Source organism: Aedes aegypti, chromosome 1 (assembly GCF_002204515.2).
Source record: "Aedes aegypti strain LVP_AGWG chromosome 1, AaegL5.0 Primary Assembly, whole genome shotgun sequence".
NCBI lineage: Eukaryota > Metazoa > Arthropoda > Insecta > Diptera > Culicidae > Aedes > Aedes aegypti.
Window position 1 is genome coordinate 180,473,969 of NC_035107.1, and position 22,621 is coordinate 180,496,589.

The 22,621-nt window shown below is 36.2% G+C and overlaps 1 protein-coding gene across 2 annotated transcripts in view; it reads right to left on the reverse strand.

Annotated features, from left to right (window-relative positions):
* LOC5566189 (homeobox protein B-H2) overlaps positions 1–22,391 on the reverse strand; it is a 79,964-nt gene extending 57,573 nt beyond the window's left edge. For both annotated transcript variants that reach the window (XM_001650513.2, XM_021854476.1), the window contains exon 1: positions 20,941–22,391. In XM_001650513.2, the coding sequence (XP_001650563.2) occupies positions 20,941–21,715 (775 nt within the window). In that variant the 5' untranslated portion in view covers positions 21,716–22,391. The remainder of the gene's footprint in view (positions 1–20,940) is intronic.
* Between the last annotated feature and the right edge of the window lie 230 nt (positions 22,392–22,621).

The following is a 22,621-nucleotide window of genomic DNA, read 5'->3' on the forward strand; positions in this document are numbered from 1 at the left end:
GACTATGGAATAAAACGTACATTTTTTGATAAAAACGACTTGTGCTATTTTTGGTGGATAGATCGCCTCTATTTTAGTCGATTTGCCAAATTTCAGCTTTTTATTTCATCAAAAAGTCATACAAATAATTAAGTTTACGCAAAAATATTGCTCCCTTGCACCAAAAGTTGCCGTCGTGTTCTAGTAGTGGAAGCAGTTTTTAAAATGGATGTATAAAAATGGAGAAAAATCCCAGAGATGTTCTTAATGCTTCATTCGAAAGATATTAGTTGCTGTTCGAAGGGAAAAATGTTAAACCTGTGTAAAAATTTGCCTTTTTGTTTAAAATTCCTTTTATAATTCCCAAACGTCTACTTCTGGAGCACTAGCGCAACTACTGGAACACGTGTACCGATAGTGGCTCAAGCGATTTTATGTTAAAAAATAAGTTTTATCACTCTTTTTATATTTTTTCCCATATAGTAGAGGTTGAAATCTTTCTGTTGACGCCAAAAGATCTCTGCTAAGGCTTTTCGTTATTTTGTTATGATTTTTTATAGCTTAGGTAGTCCACTAATGGCACCGGTACCCTAGTTAAATAAAAATGATTTTATCTTACTACAAGAAGTTGATTTCAGTTTGCTTAGCATAGATTATTTCTCAAACTGTGGGTCAGATTTCTTTTTTTTTCGACTATTTTGGCGAATGCTTCTTAGGAACTTTTCAATTGTTTTACAATATTAACTAAGACAGTTATTTTATATTAGGCCAAGAGTCAGTTAAATTTAAATTGGGGAGGTATAAGATTTGAGGTCCTGACATAATAGATTTTTAAGATTCTGTTGGATTATTTTCCCTTTGAAGCATTGCAAACTTCTAGATTTCTTTTAAATCTTGTGTAATGGTAGAGAACAGAATATTCTTGAAAGTGAGCTAGCTACAAAATTTGTAAACCAAAATATACTAAAAGAATTCCCAACAATTTTAGTTGTCTGACAAACTTTGCGAGTATTCATCGCTACCGTAATACGTGGTAACATTGTCCAGATTTTTAGATCTTTATCTTATTTCAAAATGTGAATGTTGCAAGTTTCATATTTTGAAACAAGTACTGTCCCCATAATTTGTGACTCTATGCTGTATTTCGTGTTGTTAAACTGTGTTTTATGCGGTTTCTTAATTTAACTGATATGGGGTAGCTTTTTTTTTTTTTTTTTTTTTTTTTTTTTTTTTTTTTTTTTTTTTTTTTTTTTTTATTAGTATCATTCCAAACATTACATTCATTTCTTATATCTTACAGGAAGTCATTCAGATCTGGAGTTCTGATAATTAACCTGAAGTGTACGATTTGACAGATAACTTTGAATTATTCTAACAATGTATGTTGGAAAATTAAAGTTTTTTTAATTTTACAATCAAACCTTCATGCCAAACACTGTCGAATGCTTTTTCTATGTCTAGAAGAGCAAGACCAGTAGAATAGCCTTCAGATTTGTTGGAACGGATCAAATTTGTTACACGTAAAAGTTGATGAGTGGTCGAATGTCCATGGCGGAATCCGAACTGTTCATTGGCAAAAATTGAATTTTCGTTGATGTGGGCCATCATTCTGTTCAAAATAACCTTTTCAAAAAGTTTACTGATGGAGGAAAGCAAACTGATTGGACGATAGCTAGAAGCTTCTGCAGGATTTTTGTCTGGTTTTAAAATTGGAACAACCTTTGCATTTTTCCATTTGTCAGGAAAATATGCTAATTGAAAACATTTGTTAAATATATCAACTAAAAATGATAAGCTACTTTCTGGAAGTTTCTTGATGAGGATGTAGAAAATTCCATCATCGCAAGGAGCTTTCATGTTTTTGAATTGTTTAATAATAGTTCTCACTTCTTCCAAATCAGTCTCCCAGGCATTTTCGAAAACGTTCTCTTGATTGAGAATATTTTCGAACTCCTGAGTAACTTCATTTTCAATTGGACTAGTAAGTCCTAAATTAAAATTGTGCGCACTTTCAAACTGCATAGCAAGTTTTTGAGCTTTTTCGCAATTAGTTAGTAATAATTTGTTTTCCTCTTTCAATGCCGGTATTGGCTTCTGAGGTTTTTTCAAGATTTTCGATAATTTCCAAAAGGGCTTAGAGCCAGGGTCCAATTGAGAAATTTTATTTTCAAAATTTTTGTTTCTTAATTGAGCAAAACGTTTCTTGATTTCTTTCTGCAAATCCTGCCATATAATTTTCATAGCAGGATCGCGAGTGCGTTGAAATTGCCTTCTCCTCACGTTTTTAAGGCGGATCAAGAGTTTAAGATCATCGTCTATAATCACGGATTCAAATTTTACTTCACATTTTGGAATTGCAATGCTCCGGGCTTCAACAATGGAATTTGTTAAAGTTTCAAGAGCATTGTCAATATCAAGTTTAGTTTCTAAAGAAATGTTAACATCAAGATTGGAGTCAACATACGTTTTATATATATTCCAGTCGGCTCGTAAATAATTGAAAGTGGAGCTGATAGGATTGAGAATCGCTTCTTGGGATATTTGAAATGTAACAGGGACATGATCAGAATCAAAATCAGCATGAGTAATCAGTTGGCTACAAAGATGACTAGAATCGGTTAAGACCAAATCAATCGTAGATGGATTTCTAGAAGAGGAAAAACATGTGGGGCTATCAGGGTATTGAATTGAGAAATATCCTGAAGAGCACTCATCAAATAAAATTCTGCCGTTGGAATTACTTTGAGAATTATTCCATGACCGATGTTTGGCATTAAAGTCACCAATGACAAAAAATTTTGACTTATTGCGAGTCAATTTTCGCAAGTCAGTTTGGAGCAAATTAACTTGCTGCCCAGAGCATTGAAAAGGCAAATAGGCAGCTATGAAAGTATATTTACCAAACTGTGTTTCAACAGAAACACCTAAAGTTTCAAAAACTTTAGTTTCAAATGATGAAAACAGTTGATGTTTTATACGCCTATGAATGATGATTGCAACTCCCCCACATGCCCCATCAAGTCGATCATTACGATAAACAAAAAAGTTAGGATCTCTTTTGAGTTTAGATCCAGGTTTTAAATACGTTTCGGTAATAACTGCTATATGCACGTTATTAACCGTAAAAAAATTAAACAGCTCGTCCTCTTTACCATTCAGAGAACGAGCATTCCAATTTAAAATATTTAAATTATTATTTGGATCCATTAGAAAAACGTAATCCAATAACAATTTGATTTGTAAATTTTACACCTACATGGACTGCTTCAGTCATAGTGGTGGCTTTGAACATTGCATCAATCATTAGATTCAATTGTTCAGTTAGAAAATTAAAATCAGAGGCAGACATGTCATGTGATTTCCCATTGGAATTTTCGGTAGACGAAGAAGCGGAGTTACCTGTGGCGGTAGGGTTTTTTCCATTTGATTTGAAACAAGTAGAATGGGTACCCATGGATCGAACAGGGGAGGAGTTCGAATATCCTGCTACGATATCGGCAAAGGATTTACCGTGGGTAGATACATTCGAAATAGAAAGATTCGAACGGCTACCCGACGGATTAAAATTAGTTTGTGAATGAGCATGATTATGATCTTCCTGATGGGTATGATTCCTAATCAAGCGATCGTTAACTGAAAAATGAGCATTGTTCGATACTCTACCAGGCAAATTCCGGAAACGACCGTTATCGTAACGGATATTATCTTTCATCTGCCTGGCACGAGCCTCAATGACCTTTTTGCGTGAAGGACAATTCCAAAAATTGGACTTATGGTTAGCCCCGCAATTACAACATATGAATTTGGTGGTATCTTCCTTCACTGGACAGAAGTCTTTGGCGTGAGAAGAACCTCCGCAAATCATGCATTTAGCATCCATGCGACAATTTTTTGTACCATGACCCCACTTTTGGCACCGACGGCACTGAGTGGGGTTCTGGTAATTTCCTCCAGGTTTCTGGAAATGTTCCCATGTCACACGGACATCAAACAAAAGTTTTGCTTTTTCTAACGCTTTAATATTATTTAGTTCTTTTTTGTTAAAGTGAACTAAATAAAATTCTTGAGAAAGCCCTTTCCGAACAATGCCAGATTGGGTTCTCTTTTTCATAATGATTACTTGGACTGGGGAAAATCCAAGTAAATCATTTATTCCATTTTTGATCTCTTCAGGTGATTTATAGTCACTTGAGAGACCTTTCAAGACAACTTTGAATAAACGTTCAGTTTTGTCGTCATAAGTAAAAAATTTGTGCTTCATCTCTTCATATGGGGTAGCATTGATCACCCTTGTTAACAAGGAACGTTAATATTGAAAATGTAGTTACTTACTAAAACCATGGCTCCTAAAGGCAAATATGAAGGCCAAACTTTTACAAATCTTTATTTTTGATCTATTGTGAAATTGAAATTTTTTTAAATCGCGAAGAAATTTAAGAAATTATGCAGTCTTCTTAGTTATTCGTCAATTTTGCTGAATTGATAATACGAATGAAAGTTTGACAACTGAATCATTTTTGACGGAGCCATTTCTAGTAAAATCCGCACTTTCATTGCTCATCTGTTTTGGAGAACTCATGTGAGGTAATGTCATCCATAATCATGGAAATCGTTGTTTCAAAAAATTGTAAAATTCATGCATGGGCAAAACCAAATTTACACAAACAAAGCTTTACTAGCTAATAATAGGAAGGAGAAAGACGCATTGAACGTATATCATCGATAAATGATGATTCGAATTTCTTACTAGGATGGGCATTCCGTTTAATGCTACCCCGCTGATCAATGTTGCCCCGTTTTACGGTGAACCAAATAATAATCAAAAATTTCAACAAATAACAAACATTTTACTTGTAAAATATATTCTCCAAGTACCCTAAATAAATATATATTATTTGCGGACTTTTCAGCAAGTTTCAAGCATTTTGCTGTTCTGAAATGCATGTCCTATGTTTAATAATACAGTCAACTGAACTATTTTTCAAAATACTCTACCTATTCATCGATATACCAAAAATTATCGAAGAATTTGAAATATGCACAAACATTTAACTTGATTGAATTCTTCTCCAAGAAATCCTAAGAATTCATAGATATCAATAATAAGATTCTATAACATTTCACGAAAAATCAATTCTCGGGATATCGTTTCCCGGAATCCTTTTCCCGGGATGATCCATTTCCTTGAATCCCATTATTCCGGGAGAACGGCAAATGTTCAAAATTCAAAGTGATTCTCTATGAAAATGGCAGTAGCTAATTAATACTCATGCTGATGGATTTGTTGATCAGTTTGAACATTATTATTTGCTCCAATGGCATAACTCGACAGAACAGCCTTTGTATGGAAGAAGGGCAATTGTTCTATGAAAATAAAGACAAGTATGTGCAATAATAACTCTACCAGATTAATACGAAAATGGACCGATTGAAAAATTCCTCACAGACTGCACTTTGCTGGTACAGAAGTTTAAAATATCTAGAGATTATTTAGTCTTAAGGTCTTATGAATCGAAGCAAAACCTCAAATTTTCAAGAGCACAAATCTGGAGAACCGAACACCAGTTTGAGCTGAAAACTTAATCGAGCTAGTGACCAATCGATTAAGTTTTCAGCTCAAACAGATGTTTGGTTCTCCAGATTTGTGCTCTTGAAAATTTGAGGTTTGGCTTCGATTCATCTTTACCTCAAAGTAAGTCTACAGTTGGAAACCTTTCGAAGGGATATGAAATCAAGGGGCCCAGATAGCCGTAGCGGTAAACGCGCAGCTATTCAGCAAGACCAAGCTGAGGGTCGTGGGTTCGAATCCCACCGGTCGAGGATCTTTTCGGATTGGAAATTTTCTCGACTTCCCTGGGCATAGAGTATCTTCGTACCTGCCACACGATATACGCATGCAAAAATGGTCATTGGCACAGCAAGCTCTCAGTTAACAACTGTGGAAGTGCTCATAAGAACACTAAGCTGAGAAGCAGGCTCTGTCTCAGTGGGGACGTTATGCCAGAAAGAAGAAGAAGAATGAAATCAAGAACATTGTTCTACATGATATATAAATAGACCAAACTAAACATGCCAACGGATTGTTAGATAAAAATCCTGCTCGTAAAAATTAATTGATCTTATAAAAAATCTAGTCACTTTCCTTCGCCCACTAAATGAAAATATGGTGGATAGAATCAGTATGACTGCCAATAGTTTTTCAGGTGATTTGCTGAAATATGTTTTATAATGTGCTACTAAATTAGCCGATAGAACTACTTTTCAAATTAGCATGCCAAATATTGAGTTAAATGTCAATTAAAAGTTTAAATCACGTTGCTGTTGCTAAATAGATAAATGTTTAAATATTTTATTTCAACACAAATTATAATGGTGTCCGGCCATTTGGCCGAATGCCGTTTGACCGAACGCCATTTGGATGAATGCCATTTGGCCGAACGGGTGGTTTGGCCGAATGACGTTGGGCCGAATTACGAACAAAAAAAATCAAATTGCTTCAACGCTGATGAGAAGGAATCAGATGTGGCCCAATAACTAATCAGCAAATAATTTGATGATTTTTATGATGTAACCGAACGTCATGTTTATCGCTGTATTTAGAGTTTAGAGTGATTTTCATCAGTAATTTTTCCTTCTTTTAAACATAGGCTATTCTTTCGTTGGTTTCATAATTGTTGGCAATAATTATGCTTACATTTCAATTAGGAATTTCACCTTCTTTAACTTATCGGCAGTGCTTTGTAGTTATACTGATATAATAATTAATTCACTTGCTTAAATTTTTATAAGACATTTTTCCTTCTTTTGATCATCGTCTGTTCCTTCAAATTTGAATATTCCCATAGTTTATTGGAACTATGGCTAATAATACACTCATGAAGAAATTTATTAAAAACATAGTTTTTAGCACTTGTGAGAGATGTCATTCTCCTCCAAGATTGACTCTGTACCGTTGTTTGCGTATATCAGTTAATCGAACGACTCGGTGAACACTTACGTCAAAAAGGCTCACTGTCTCTCCATTGCCAGAACTATGAATTAATTTACTTAGTTTCGAAGCATTGAAGCAAAACAATGCTACAGAAGGTCGAATAAGTCGTAAACCGATTTAGTTTCTGTCAAAAGCTGAGTTTGTAGTCAGCAATGCAAAAACATCTGCTGGCAGCTATTACCGCTAGCAGAGAAGTAAATAGTAGCTTATATTTAGGACGTTCTTCTTTCAGCATTTACTGTTTCTTGAACTTATACTAAAAAGCTTTATATTAATGATGGTTCATCTTTCTTCAAGAATAAACTGTTATTTGAAATTCAGCTTTGAAATTCATTACAAATGCATGCTAACTGTAGTTCACTATTGTTTTTAATTTCGGCCAAACGGCATTTGGCCAAATGACCGGGATCCATTGTAATAAACCCCTCTACCGATACTTATTTTTTCCCACAAAAAATGTTCGAACAAAATTCGAACAAATAACTATTTTGTTTTTCGATATTTTTGCACCACGTTTTACTGAAAAACTACTTTGAGAATCTGTGTCGATTTTGATCATTGATCTGGATCTGGCGATATTCCGAAATTCCTTGGGGAACCAATGTGTAGCAATAACCTATCTTGAAAACTTCAAAAAACATCGTAACAACATGATTTTAAGATTTCTTGGAGAAAGCTCATCCGAATGCATGATTGTTTTAGAGAAGCTCCTTATTACATAATATTGTATATAGCCCATTCTTTTTGTTTTTTTTTATATAAATTGACTAAAAACGTAATGGCGTAAACATAATTTTATATGGGAAGTGTTGGTCCCCCAAAGAATATCGGAATGTCTTCAAAACCAGATGATTGATTATCAATATCGACACAGATTCTGAAAAAATAAAAGTTTTTCGAAGACTTCTGAAAAAATGTAGCAAAAATATTGAGGAACAAAAAAGTTATCGCGATTTGAAATTTTTTGTATATGGTGAAAAAACGATGCTGCTGGTAGAGTGGTTGAGCATGGATTTGCGAACGATACCTCAATAAAGTAATACCGCCGTGCGGGGTGACATTGGGCCTAGAGGTGACCCTTTTCGATGCTTCTCATGGCTAGCATGCACATCAAAAACTAATCTATGACTATCTAGTGGCTATTAACAAGGTATTCTTGAAACTTGCCACATTGTTTTCATGTTTTTTATATTACTTTGCTGTGAATATAGTGGTCCAAAGTCACCCATATGGCTCAATCCCATAATCGACGGTACATCATTTGTTTAAAAGTTTTTTTGACTATCATTTTAATTATTCTTTCCGGGAAATGGGGTATTCCAGGAAATAAGTCATTCCGGGAAATGGGTCCTTCCGAGGAATGTTTTTCCAGGAAATGGGGTACTCGGGATATGATTTCCAAGATTTTTTTTTCCAGGAAATGGTGTAACACCAAAAAAACAGAACTAGAAGAGTAACAGAAGTAGTATCAGATATATCAGAAAATTAATTCAATTAAATTGTCAGAAAGTTTATTCCACAAATTATTTTCAAAAAGTTTTCTTCAATATTCAAAATACGTGAGTATGTTTAAGATTAACACTCGAATTCGTTTCTTATGTATATATTTTCCAAAACTATGGCCTTGTTCCGCAAAAAAAAACTGTTATCTTACCCTTTTTCTCTGGTTATAAATGGCAAAAATGAACATGATGGATAGGTGGGTCTTGCATACGTAAAGCTCATAAGTTTCCTTACACAGAACACCTAAATCTAAGAATTGAATTTAATACTTAAAATTATACTTCAAACGAAATTTTATTGAAAATACTTATTCAAGTTATTGGTCAACCTAGTTCGACTCGAGAAACCCACGAACCGCCCTTGGAAACCCCTGCCAATGGGCTGATCCCCATATCTAAGCCCGATTCTAACGACAGTGCTGCTACCTCCTCCTTGTGTTCAATTTATTGACTTCACTCATGCAACATTGCTGTACCTACCGAACACCACCCCTGTTTGCGAATCGGCGGCAGTGCTAAGTGCTCACGCGCATTCAAACGCGTGAATTCAAATTAGATTAGTGATTTACAAATGAGATATGATTATCATATGGCTGAGCACTGTTTTGCGCCGGTAATGGTCACACGAAAGAGCAGGTAAGATATTTGCTCCACTACATAAGAGCTCTGCTCTGCTGGTTGAGTTCGAGCTTATTTAAAATGGAAAAAAGTGTAATGAAACATAGACACGAAGGAATCTGATTCGATCGTTCGCCACAAGAGGTGCAGACTTCGCCGGTTTGTAATTAAAAATGTAAACTTATTTCAGCTCCGTTGCCTGATTCGCTGACTTTAATATCTAGTTAAATCTCACTCGAGTTGAGGTAGAGGGCAGCGGAGTAAGAGGTGTGAAAATCCGAAATCATTTGTGCTGTGGTGTGTGTAACGTGTAAAATTTGTGGTGATGAAGATTTCCATTAGCAACCCAAAGCTTGAGCCACAAACAAACAGACGTAGCACTGGCGAAAATCTCATCGGCCACGCTTTAAACGATCATTCCGAATCATTTATACTAGCGCCTTATGCAGGTTTTGTAGGCTACCAGATGATGATTGTGTGAAGTTAGCGATAAATTTTGTAGAAAAATGTTTTAAGTGTTAAGTCTGTTTGCCCGTGCTCGAGCTGTGGTTTAACTAGATTCTAGTTAGGTGAGATTTTGCTCATTATCTTAGATCAGAATTTCGCAAACACGTTCGCTGATGAGCTGGCGTCTAGCCAGAGCAAATGAGGAATTATTCCAACTTGTGGCTATCGAATTTAATTAACTCGCTGTCTACTGTTCTGCGTCTGCTAATCGGACCACCCTAGGGGCTTACGGCCTGCGGGAGTCAGCGAGGAAATCCAGCTGCCGCTTGAACTGTCTTAATTAACACGCTTCGACTGCACATCATAAACAAAGAATGACATTTCTGCATGTTTGCGTTCCGTCAAAGAACCGGCAGAATGTGATAAAATCGCTCTCTTCATTTGCTGTTATTTTGCATACGAACAAGAGCCGTAATTGCGCCTGTCCCTTTGTGTATCACTTCAGAATATTTACCACAGACGTGCGTAGTCTACTAAAAAGGGGGCTCATTATCATCATCGTGTCTGTCTTTGAAATCGGACAAACGTCATAATTACAAAACAAGAACAAAGCAGCACAAATCGAAACGAGCCCTTGCCAACACTAATCCAAGATTGGGATAAAAGAAGCGTTATTTTTTTTTTATCAAACCCGTTTTTTTTTGTTTCCGTGGCTCATTTTCGCGTAGCGGCACGGTTTGGCGGCGGCGGCGTCCTTTTAGCCATCAGTTCCCTAAAGAGTTTGTGTGGCGTGCATAAATATGACTGCATTAATAAGGTAATTACCGGGCGATCGTTTCCCCCCTCATCCCCCTCCCCTTACTCGGGATCCCCGACTTACATGAATATTAACACCAAACTGTTTCGTGAGTTCTCCTTCTTGTGGATCTCTGCTCCTATATGCATTTCGGCAACCAAACTCGAATTCGTTTGATCTTTTGCGCTTTTTGTGTGCGAATCGACACCGCCTTTCCGAAACAAGCGCACACCGAAAACAAGCGATAAAATGACAGGCGTGAAGCTATTGAAGCGGGTTTTACCCCTCTCAGTAAAAAAAGAAGGTTCATCAAGCGCGTTTGTAGATGAGCTTTATTGATTTTCTGGTGAGTGAAAACCTTAAATTTGGGAAGCGCATGCTTCGGAAACACTCAATAATTTGGCATAGATTTGAACGGTTTCAATCATCGTAATTCGCAGCCATTGGCGGGCCCCTCGCATTTGACAGTTGGTTGAACTTTGTGCCCGGCCACGTCCGAGCAAGGTCGAAATGATTATCACCTGTCATAAATGGTTGGCCACACAATGACCGCACTATGGCTTACGGACTGTCACTTGACGTGGCAATAAAAGCAGTCGGGTTGCCGTTGCGTCGTCGTTGTTCGTCGGATGTTGAAAAATTCATAGGATTGCGAAATGTGATCAGAAGTGTAGAGTGCTCTGCAACAGTGAATCAAAGCGAGCCAAAGAAATATAACTGCGACCATGGCTGATACAGCACGCAGACGGACGCAAGCCCAAAGTAGTGGCCCTAATTGGCTTGCCACGGTTGGGTGTAATAAATCATCATAATTTCTGACTAATAATCTTTAGGCGTCTTCTGGCTGTTGAGAGTCGAGAGTAAGTGTACCTACCAACGGTAACGCGGCGCTCACGCTTGACGTGTAAAAGATCGACGAGCGCGTATATATGTGTATATGTGCGAGTCACGGTTGGTCGCGTGAGTCATCTCGGGATTCGCTCACGAGACTTGATTCTTAGGCAACCTTAATTACGGCAGATATAGTGCTTTTAGGTGTAATGGGTTATCCACAGACGAATAGACGTAACACTAGGAATAATTTTAATGTAAAAGTTATCGTTTTGAATGTATCTTTGAAAAAGGTGACAAATACTGCGTTTGGTCATTTTGCAGAACGTTGTGGTGGCGATGAATTAAAGCTCTCAAAATTTTCAAAAGCACAACCGAACAACGCTCTGTGCTAAAAATTTGAACAATTGGTCATCACCTGCGAGTGACCAATCGATGGTACTCTAGATTTGTGCTCTTGAAAATTTGAACTATGGCTTCAATTCATCTTCACCTTAAGGTGAAGTGAATGTGAAGATGAACCAAAGCTTTACCTCAAATCTTCAGAAGCACAAAGTTTGAGAACTACTAGTACCAACATCGAACGATTCCTCAAAATTTATTTAACTTTCTGTATTTCTATCGACTTCGTCCAAAATTTAAGCAAAACTATTAATTAACATTGTCTTTTCAACTCATTGACCAATGAATTCTGTATAAATAGGTATGCTAAACAAGCAGATATCTTTGTTTTGTATTTTTTTCTTAGCTTATCAGGAAAGTTCTTCATAATTTTTGAAACGTTGTTATTGCCCCAGCAAAGATTGATAGCAAAATGACAAAAAATCTTGTTACTTGGTTATCATCATTTGTAAATGGATTTTGTTATCATCTTGGCTGAATTAACATCTAGCATAGCAAAAATGAGAACTCAAATTTGTTTGTCGAACAGCAAAGTAACAGCAAATTCTGTTGTCAATTGGTTTACGTTGATAATTAAATGTGTATCAATTTTTCTGAATATTTTGGTCATACATCACGGACATTTTTTGAGAGATGAATTTTCTGGCTCAAACTCACACACCAAACAATTTACAAGAAAAAAATAATGATAAGGGGTCTACTTTGTTTATTAAACGCTTTATTAAAGTTTTATAGACTTTTGTTATCAAACTTTTGTCGAACATGTCTGTCATAGATACAATGATAACAAATTTTGTTATAATTCACTTGTCATTGATAACATAATATCAAAATGATAACAGCAGTAATGAATGTTGTTATCAATTAACAATTATTGATATCATCTAGGTATCCGACTTTGCTCGGGTAATGTAACACAAAAATTTGTATATTATGTTTTTTTCACAATCACCAATTACATGGTGATATTAAGTTTACTTTAAAACTCTATTACGTTAGTTACACGAAAAATATTTTCTTCTAAATATATTACTTGAAAAATTTTGATGTTCAATATATTTTCAAAAAATATTAACCTTACAATTTCATCATAATTAAAAATCGGTAGAGATTTCATAATTAAAAAAGACGATAGAAACAATAAGAAAGAAAAGGGATGTTCAAATATAAATACAAATAAAATTGAACTCCAAAATTCATGACTTTACGAGTAAAAATAAATCGTTGACCACAACTTTTAAATTTAAAATAACAAAACTATAGGGGGAGATCCCCCAGTACCGGACACTTAAGCCACTAAATCCATAATTCGAAAAATATTGATTTTATGGGCTCGTGTTACCCATTTATGATAAATATTATCCCTTTTATAGTGTACAAAAATAAATTTGAAAATATAAATATGAATTTTGACAATGCATTTTGATGATGTATTTTAGTACCAAATTGATCGATCTTGAAAGGTGGCACCCAATACCGGACACGATCTGGAAATGCCTCGAATTCTGCAAATTTTAATATCATTGAATTGTACACTATAGGAAAAGTTTATAATTACCAATTCAATGCATTTGCAACATTTACAAGAATAATTTGAGTTTTTCTTAGTTTGCCTTAGATGCCTATCAAAAACCTCTTTCAAATATGATGAAAAATAGCACATTTTACGATGTTGTTCTGAATGTTCATTCTTCTTAATTTTATTGCATGTTTGCTACCATGATCGACGGAATCCATGAAAAATAAATGTATTTTGAGACACTGGTGCAATAATTTCAAAGACATCATATAACAAATCAAGCTGTCCGAAACTGGGGACAGAAGGTGCTTAACTAAAATTGTAATTTGTCCATATTTAGTTCAATTTTGGTACAAAAAAGATTCATATTATCAAATAAGGATTATGTTCGATAATGATTGCGTGATCCAAAGTATTTTTTCATATTTAAAATAATTACTAAATAGGCTCAAAATAACGAGAATACGTCAATTTTTTAAAGATTTTCATACTTTTCTACTTTTTTAAAAAGGCATGCATATTTCAAGGATGTGTTATTCTACGCAAAGATTAGTCTACATAATAGTTTTCTTGTCTACTAATACACCATCTTGATTGGACCATGATTTCTCAATGTTTTGACTTTGTCCGGTATTGGGTGCTGTCCGGCACTGGGGGATCTCCCCCTATATTTTAATTGTATTCTAACATAAATTTGTTCAGGATTCAGAAAAATTGAAGTCTTCTGTGTAATACTCATTTCCTTTATAATATTATAGTTTTTTTTTTTCTGTGAAAATTTGTTATTGCATTAAAGTCAAATGTTCACCTAACTCATCAATAAAGTCATCAATACTGCTAAAATAAATGAAAGCCCAGTTTTTAAATAGTTTGTCTATTCTTTGCAGTTTGATCGTTGTTATTTGTTTTCGAGTCTATGGAATAAATCTGGTTAAACATGGCTGAGGAAAAAGACTACGAATAAACTAATCTGGTAGCAGGAAGTATTTGATAAGTTTTTTAATACGATGCAGCATGAATTTATTCAGAAGTACTTCAAGAATTCCCTTAGAAATTCTTCCGAAATTTGTTCCATAATTTTCGTGTAAGACACCCTGATATAATTGCTGACGAAACTTTCGAGAAATACTTTACAAACTTCGACAACAATGTAAGAAAAAGTGAAGACCCTCGTTTTTTCAGAAAGATTCACTTAGTAAATTAATGAAATAATTTTCAGAATACAAATAATACAAGAGTTACACTATCCATTACTTTTATTTGTGTAAATCTTTAGAGAAATTTATATAACAATATTATACAAGTTCATGGGAATAATTGTTATAGCTTGTTGAAAACCCTGAGTGAGCTTCCTAAACATTATATGGAAAATTTTACGTAAGAAATCTGTGGAAGAATATACAGGAGCTCATTTGAGAAATTCCTGGAGGAGATTTTGAGTAATTCCTGGAAGAATCTTTGGAATTTATGGAGCAGTAATTGAAGGAATCCTCGTGGAAAAATAAAAAAGCAGGGTGTAGGAGCTACTGAAGGAATTCTTGTGCAATAATAAGAAAATGCCTAAGCATAATACCACAAAAATCCAGAAATAAAGCTTTATAGTATACCACGACGAATCCTTTAGGAATCTTTGGGACATCTGTCCCAACTGAAGAAATTAATTGAAAAATCACTGGTTTTTGTGTAGAAAAAAATCTTACGGGACATTTTCTAAGCAGTTTCCGCGAAAATTACTTATACCTCACGTTGAATTAAAGGACTGCGAAGATGACATTCTGGTGGAGTTGTGCGTTTCTTGAGAAATTGTTGGGTGATTTTTTGGGTGAGTTCTTGAGGAATTTCGTCCGAAATTTCTAGAAGAAGTTCTCTGACGGAGTTCCTGAATGCTTCCCAGAATAAATCTCAGGATAGATCAATTTGAGAATACTTCAAGCACTTCCTAGAGCAATTGTTACGATTATTTTTGTTACAATAAATGTTCATTGTTGATTGTATGTTTATATTGAATATTCAGATAACGTTTCTAAGAGACCCAGAAGGCAATTATCTAGAACTTTATAGAAGTGAAAAATAAAATCTTGAAGAAATCGACCATGGCAAATCGATTGAATGTAGTCAATCGATTCAAGGCGTAAGTAACTTCAAGCCTGTGCTAAAATAAGGGCGTAACTCTCATTATCGATTTCTCTTCATCAATCCTCTTTTCTGTGAATAATGGTGACAAGATGCGGGTTTGTTAACATTTTTTACTTTTGGATGCTAGGCAGCGATGTAATCTTGCGTCCTAAAGTGCAAAAAATGCTGACAAATTTGCGCCTTATCGGCTATATCCACAGCAAAGATGATCGATGAAGAGAAATCGATCATGCGACTTACGCTCTTATTCTAGAACACGCCAATTCACGACTACCAAGCTGCTGAGCACATTGTTAATCTCTTTTTGTTTCGTAGTGGCGAACACATGTTTGTGAATTTCGATTCTCTTCGATCCCAGACACCAAATTGTTAAATTCAAATGGGTCGGGGCCCTGTAGCAGTTGGAAACCTAGAACAAATTTAAACTATGACGACAACAACTGGTAAGCTGTCGACTAAAAGTCATTCATTTTGGAGATGGGAAAAGGACCCGATCCGAATCAATCATTTTTAGAGAACCGGATCTTTTAAACGGTTCAATGGCTCAGTGGCTCAGCGGCTCGCAAAAGAAGAGCAAATTGAACTAAGTGAACGTAAAAAGAGCGGTTCACTCCCTTTTGCGCGACATGCGTCGTATCTTTCGCTCTCCCATTATCTCAAGATATACCTACTCGGCCGAAGCAAAATGTACGTTGTCATTCAAGTGGGCACTCTTTCTCTTTGTGCAAGTGGGCGGAAAAAACTAGTTGTTTGGCTGAGTATGCTGAGAGCGCAGAGCTGCAGCAAACTGTGTTTTCATGTGTGCCGTAGCGCGCTAAACAAGGCACGTGTCAAGCGTTATAATAAATCCAAAAAATGAACGAAGAAGAATAGGAAAAACAAAATTCAGTTCGTTCTTTTTTCGGATCTCTTGAAGCCACGGATCACTCGTTCTTTTGAGTGATCCAGATCTCTTGAACGGCTCCTATTCTTTTTGCCCATCTCTAATCCATTCTAATAAAACACAAGTATTTACGGAATAAAAATGACATTCCTTACTCAAGAGGTAGAGGTACCGTTACAAATCTAAATATGTGAGTTGTGACTTTTGTCCTGATTTATTAATTTATTTATTGTTATTATTATTATCTTTATTATCGAGACTTTCAGCCGAAGGCTGTTTCGTCTCCACTATTTATTGTAACAATAGCTGGATACTGGGGTTTTCTACGAGGATTCTTCTACGAATACATACAAATGTTTTATCTTGATTCCTAAAACAATTTTTCCTGGAATTTCGAATGTGATTTCTTACCTTCATGATTTTACACAGCAATTTATATAAACAATTTCTTTAAAAAACATATGTAAAGTTTATTCCAGATGCAATTTGTGTAAAAATTCTCTGGAGGCTCTCTATAATATTTTCGGATTACTTAAAAACTGATTCCAGATTATTATCAATGAATATTCGTTTTAGAGTTATTCCATGAATATCTTCCACAACTTTTCGTATGAACTTCGTCAAGACTCATTAGATACTTATTGTTTTGTGTAAAATATAGGGGAAATCTTTTTGAAAACTTAATCAAAAATATTGAAGAACTGAAGAGAAAATTTCCCTTAAGACTCTCATTTGACAGAATTTGAACTTGCCACCCTCACCATGGTCTTGCTGGCTAGTTGGACGTTGGCCTTGAAATATCTCTTTTCAAATATTTTTTTAATGTGTTCACTAGGTTTGGCCCAGATAGCCGTAGCGGTAAACGCGCAGCTATTCAGCAAGACCAAGCTGTGAGGGTCGTGGGTTCGAATCCCACCGGTCGAGGATCTTTTCGGGTTGGAAATTTTCTCGACTTCCCAGGGCATAGAGTATCTTCGACCACACGATGCAAAAATGGTCATTGGCATAGTAAGCTCTCGGTTAATAACTGTGGAAGTGCTCATAAGAACACTAAGCTGAGAAGCAGACTCTGTCCCAGTGGGGACGTAACGCCAGAAAGAAGAAGGTTTGAGCTGCCAAGAATATCTTGTACTAGTTTTGGCACTAAAATAAATTGTTTATACTTAAAAATAACAAGATCAAAATATTACGCTCAAGGTTGAAAAAAAAATCCTAAGAGATTTAAGAAACCCTTTATTGAAAATGGAGGTTTGTATTTCAACGATGAAAAACTAGGTGTCTAAAAACTCCTACTACCAGCCATGTAAAAGCCATTTTACCCCAGACCAAATCAAATTTAAAACATTTCTTCAACGTAATTTTTCTGATTGGCGTCATAGACTAATGTAATGCTTTAAGTTGTGTTAATTATTGCAAGTGCGTCACAGATGCACTTTGGCTATTACAATCTGATGTGTCAGTTCGACGTAAGAGGAAGAGAAACTCTACAATTATGCTATCGAATTTGGATTTCCTAATGCCACTTTGACGGTGTAATTAATGTTTTGTAATTAATTTAATGGAACACGATTTTTTTCCTGTCGAATTACCTTTGGTTTGATAAGTTTGCCTTGCAAAAATACGTAAATATGGTAAAAGAAAATCGGAATTTGACGCATGATGATTATGGTTCCAGTATGTTTTCGTCCTAAATAGTACTAAAGATATTAAGGCGTTGTGAAATAAAATAAATGAACACCCCTTATTTCTAATATGTGTGCGTAAACATCATGCCTGTTGAAAAAAATTCAAGTTGTTTAGTGGAATACTTGTATATAAAAGAAATAGTACCTAATTCGGTCTTCATTTATTTATCATGCCTGTGTTTTAATTTTGTGATTTGATGAAGTAAAAGAAATATGAATTAAGGTGAAACAGCTTGGAATCAAAATTCAATAATGGACCAAAACTTCGAAGGCATTAATCTCACGAAAGAAGCTTCAAACATAAGTAATGTATGAAATAAAACGTTTAACGACACGGAGGTAGTATTTAAAAAGAACTTCCCTTACGCTGCCTAATGAATAAACAAACAAACAAACAACCTAGAGTGCAACTTCTATTTTAGCTTTGTGCACTAGCAGAAAGCTTAAAATAAGAAAATTGACTTTGTACGTTCATGATTGCAGCAGATTAGTGCCTTTGAAATCGTGAGTAAGGGCACAAGCCGTCGATTGTGTCTGCCATGTTTGGATTTCGAGATGTGACCTTAACTACACCTCATAATACTGAAATCGCTCTTTAACGAATTGCACTACTAATCTCATGTCCATTTCACATAAGAATAATAAAATCTACTGTGGTATAAATTGATACGAATAGCTTTGAACGAATCTGAATCAAGTATCGGAGTGTTATCCTCGCTTGTGACCTTAGATTAATTGTGGAGTCAGAAGAACCATGAATAAAGAAGATACTTAAACTCAAACTTCATCTCAAATCCAAAAAGATAACATTACTTAGATGAGAGGAATGAAAACTAAGACAATGTACATGAAAACGGTTACAGACAGAGTCTACGGAAAGAAAGTGCTTGATAAATATTTGCTTGGAGATTGTTGAAAAAATCACTCATTGTTTATAACAATGATGATTCCAAAATAGATTCTTTTATGAATGTCGCAAACAAATTAATTTCCAGACACAACTTGAAAACAGTTGAAATTTATCGTGATATTATCCCTCAGTTGGAGTGAACTGATTAAGATTATTAGCTACAAAACAACTATATTACACTTTTCTTAAAGGTAACCATGTTTTGATTATCGATTTTAGAAGAAAAATCGGTTGAAGTTGTTTGACCCTTCTCAAATAATAGTCTGAATCAATAAAAAAAATGTATACAGAATGACTTTTTGGGGAAAGATCTACACATCCAGTATATTCCATTGATATCTGGAAGGGTGCTGTCACATCTGTTAGCATTTGCGCAAAAATTAAATCATATTTGACTTCAGGGTCCATGATTTTAGTAAGCAACGGTATTTTCAATGTTACCGAATGTTGGTAATCAATGAATGCTAGTTAAAAAATTGCTTGAAACATTTTTTTACACATGTTTGAAATTTTCAGAATACAATATACAGTCTCGTGCAATGGGGTTCGCTTAATTGTTGCCACCGATACCATCACAAGGACCTTTTCCATGTGAGGTTGGGAAAAAGTGCCATTCTGCTTTAATTTTAAAATCATTTTCATGGTTGCATACATTTTTGAAATTTGACATTAAGCGAATAGCTAGAGATGCTAGTATGAGAAAGTCAGCAGAAATTAATAACGCCAAACAATTTTTCGACTGGGCTGTGTCGCAAAAGGTGAAAGACCAATTTAAAAAAGATTGGGAATTTATCCATGCAACTGGAAATGACTATTCAGAGGATGAAAAATTTCTTCAGGAAAGATTTTCTAACCTTGTTCCAATTCCTGGAACAAAAAAATATCATTCATTTATACCAAAAGACGAACGAAGCATTTTTGCTAGTGAATTCTCAGATGCACATGAAAACCAAGAAAATACAGCATGCGTTGTTCTTAATAACACAAAGAAACGAAAATCTTCTGGTGTTAGCAACCAAAGGCAATCTTCCCGGTTGAAAGAATAGATAGTATTAAGATGCAAATGTAAGTTATATACTGAATAATTGAATAAATAAAAATAAAATAAATAATAATAATCTTATTTGTTCCATAGAAAAGAATTCCTTTTCAGTGTAATGAAAAATTGAGGCAGAAACAGTTTTTTTTTCAGTTTTTCTTAGTGGTGTAATTTTTCATGAAAAATATCATTCATTCCGACTTATACTTCATTAAAACCAACCCCATATCTTTTTTTCAGATGTTTTAGAAATTTTGCAATTGCTATGATAAAAAATCTTTGTTTTTCCGATGCTTCGATTGAAATATGGGTTTTCAAAGAAAAGGCTTTTACGGTCATTTTCCACAAAATTGGCCATAACTCAAAAACGAAAAAAAAGTACATTTCAAAAATTTCAGCGATTAAAGCTTATGAGATTATCTTCTCAAAAATATTTTTTTGAAAAATTTTCACGAGTTAGAGCATAGTTTTTCCGGCTTTTCTTTACGAATTTTCTCAACGGTGGCAAATTTTGTGGAAACCTTTTTCCAGTTAATATTTTTTTTTATTCCTGAGAAAATTTGCTTTCATTTTCATAAAAAACTTTGTTTCTACGATGCTTTGTTCTTGAGTTATGATTTTTCAAAGTTAGTAGTGTCAGAGGAAAACAAAAAAATTCCAACTGAGCTTTCCGGGAAAATAAACGACCCTGAATTTTTCTCAATTTTTTTTATTCATATATTGATGAGCCCTGCCTGTGGAAAAAGTTTCATGAAAATCTGAGACCCTTCGGCCCACTTTGTACGGAAATAAAAAAATCCCCAGTACAGTGTCAATACTTTTTATTTTTATTAACTTACTATGTAGTACATGTCTTAGACTAGATATGAATGTAAATTTCACATCATACATAGGCAGCGCTTCATTAGGGACGAGACCTGACAAGCGTCCCGAATTTTTCCCGGGACACATCTGGCCACATTTGTATGAAGAAAAGGCCACGAAGGGAAGCAGGAAGATTTTAAGATATCATCACCAAATATCAATGGTGATGCTGAGGAAACAAACTGGACATAGAACGTACATCCAAGTTATAAGACATCGTTGTATGGTTACATTCAAAGCTGTTTGTTTTGGAATGAGTCCTCAAGTTTTCCATCAATACCCCCTTCTTAAATTGAAATGTTTACCTCAAACGTTTTAACCCATAACAACGGGCTTACCTCCATCTTCATTGCCCTCGTCAAAGTTCTTGTTCGTCATCTGGAACAGCGCATCCAATGGGGTTCCATTAGGGGTAGTTTTCTGTCCGGCGACCTTCCCACTGCCATTGGCCCCACCGTTGTTATTGTTCGAGCCCGAGGAGGACGATTGAGACGATTGGTGCTCGGAACTTCGACCGATCTCCGGCGAACAGCAATCACCACTTGCCGCCGAACTCGACCGCTCCGAGCCACTTTCCGAGGGAATTATGTCCATGCTCATGTGTCGCAGAAGTTGAGCTTGTGCTCGAAAATGTTCCTGCAACTGCTGGTGATAATCTAGCGCCAACCGGTGCTCGTAGTGTAGCAGTGCAGGTGGCAGAAACGGCCGTACAGGGATTGGACCTCGGAGGTGATCCCATGGTCGCACGATTTTCGTTGCTGCTGCTTGCAGCGTACTGTGGTGGTGATGTAGGGCTAGTGCACTATCACGATTGCTTGATTCTGTGTCCCGGCCAAGAATATCCGCTATCGAGAACGATTTCACGCTCGACGCGGATGAAGCGGCAGTTGGTGGGGGGCTTGGAGGTTCTGGTTTTGGACTAGGCTCCTTCGGACTCGTACTATGATGCTCAACCATCCTTAACCGTTTCAGTGGACTGAAATAATCATCACTTCGGTTGTGATGATTTTGCAGGTGGTGGTGATGATGGTGGTCTACTGGAGGTGGGCTGGGTGATCCGACGGAGATTTCTGATCCGGCCGGACTCGCTGGAGGGGGACTTCTACACAACATCTTATCACTACACTTTATGCTTGCTACTAAATCACAGATTTTGCGCGTAGGTACACGCTTTGTTGTTTTTCACTGTATCGTTAAGTACGCACCGGTTCCACAATTCTTGCTTGTCAAAGTGGAAACAAACTTTTCAACCGTTTTCTTCACGTGTCATTAACACACCGAAACACTGCTAATAATCCTTCGTCGTAGCCGAGTTTGTTCCATCATTTTCAAACGAAATAACTGAGTATCTGAGCACTTGTCGAGCCGCAAACAACAGCGAACAATAAACGCAACAGCTATCAAAACGCAATCGCGAAACGCACCGACAAACGCAAATTCAGAAACTGACGGGGTCGATCGACTTCACTCTTTACTGCACCACTCCGTAACAAACAAAGCATTTGACGGCGGCAGTGGCGGCGGTCTGTATGCTCAAATCAATCAATCAATCAAGCCGCTAATGGCAAGTCAGCCGTCTCTTCACCCGCGCACTCACTACTCGCTAGTGCCGATCTGGTAGGTAATGCTTGGTCTTCTGTCTGTAACAACGAGAAACACCTTTCTCAAACTATCGGCAGGCTGGCAGGTTAAAAACCCGGTTCAACAACGCTTCGAGCGCGCTCTGCTTGAAAAACACGCACACGGCACATGAAGACGGCGGGCACTGACAAACTGACAGCGGGCTCGAAACTCTCCTGCTCTCTTGCCTGTTTGCGCTGATGCTTTTGCTTTGCAAGCGAAGAGTATCAAAAGCAATTCGAGCAATCCATATCCCCAATCAGTGTGAGTGAGTAGAGCAGAAAACGTACCCGTTTAGTGGTGCCGCTTGATGGAAGATGGGCGCAAAAGCAATTCGGCAAAGGGGAGGAGCCTAGGCGATGCTTGAGCCAATGACGGTTCGGTTACTGTGGTGGCGGC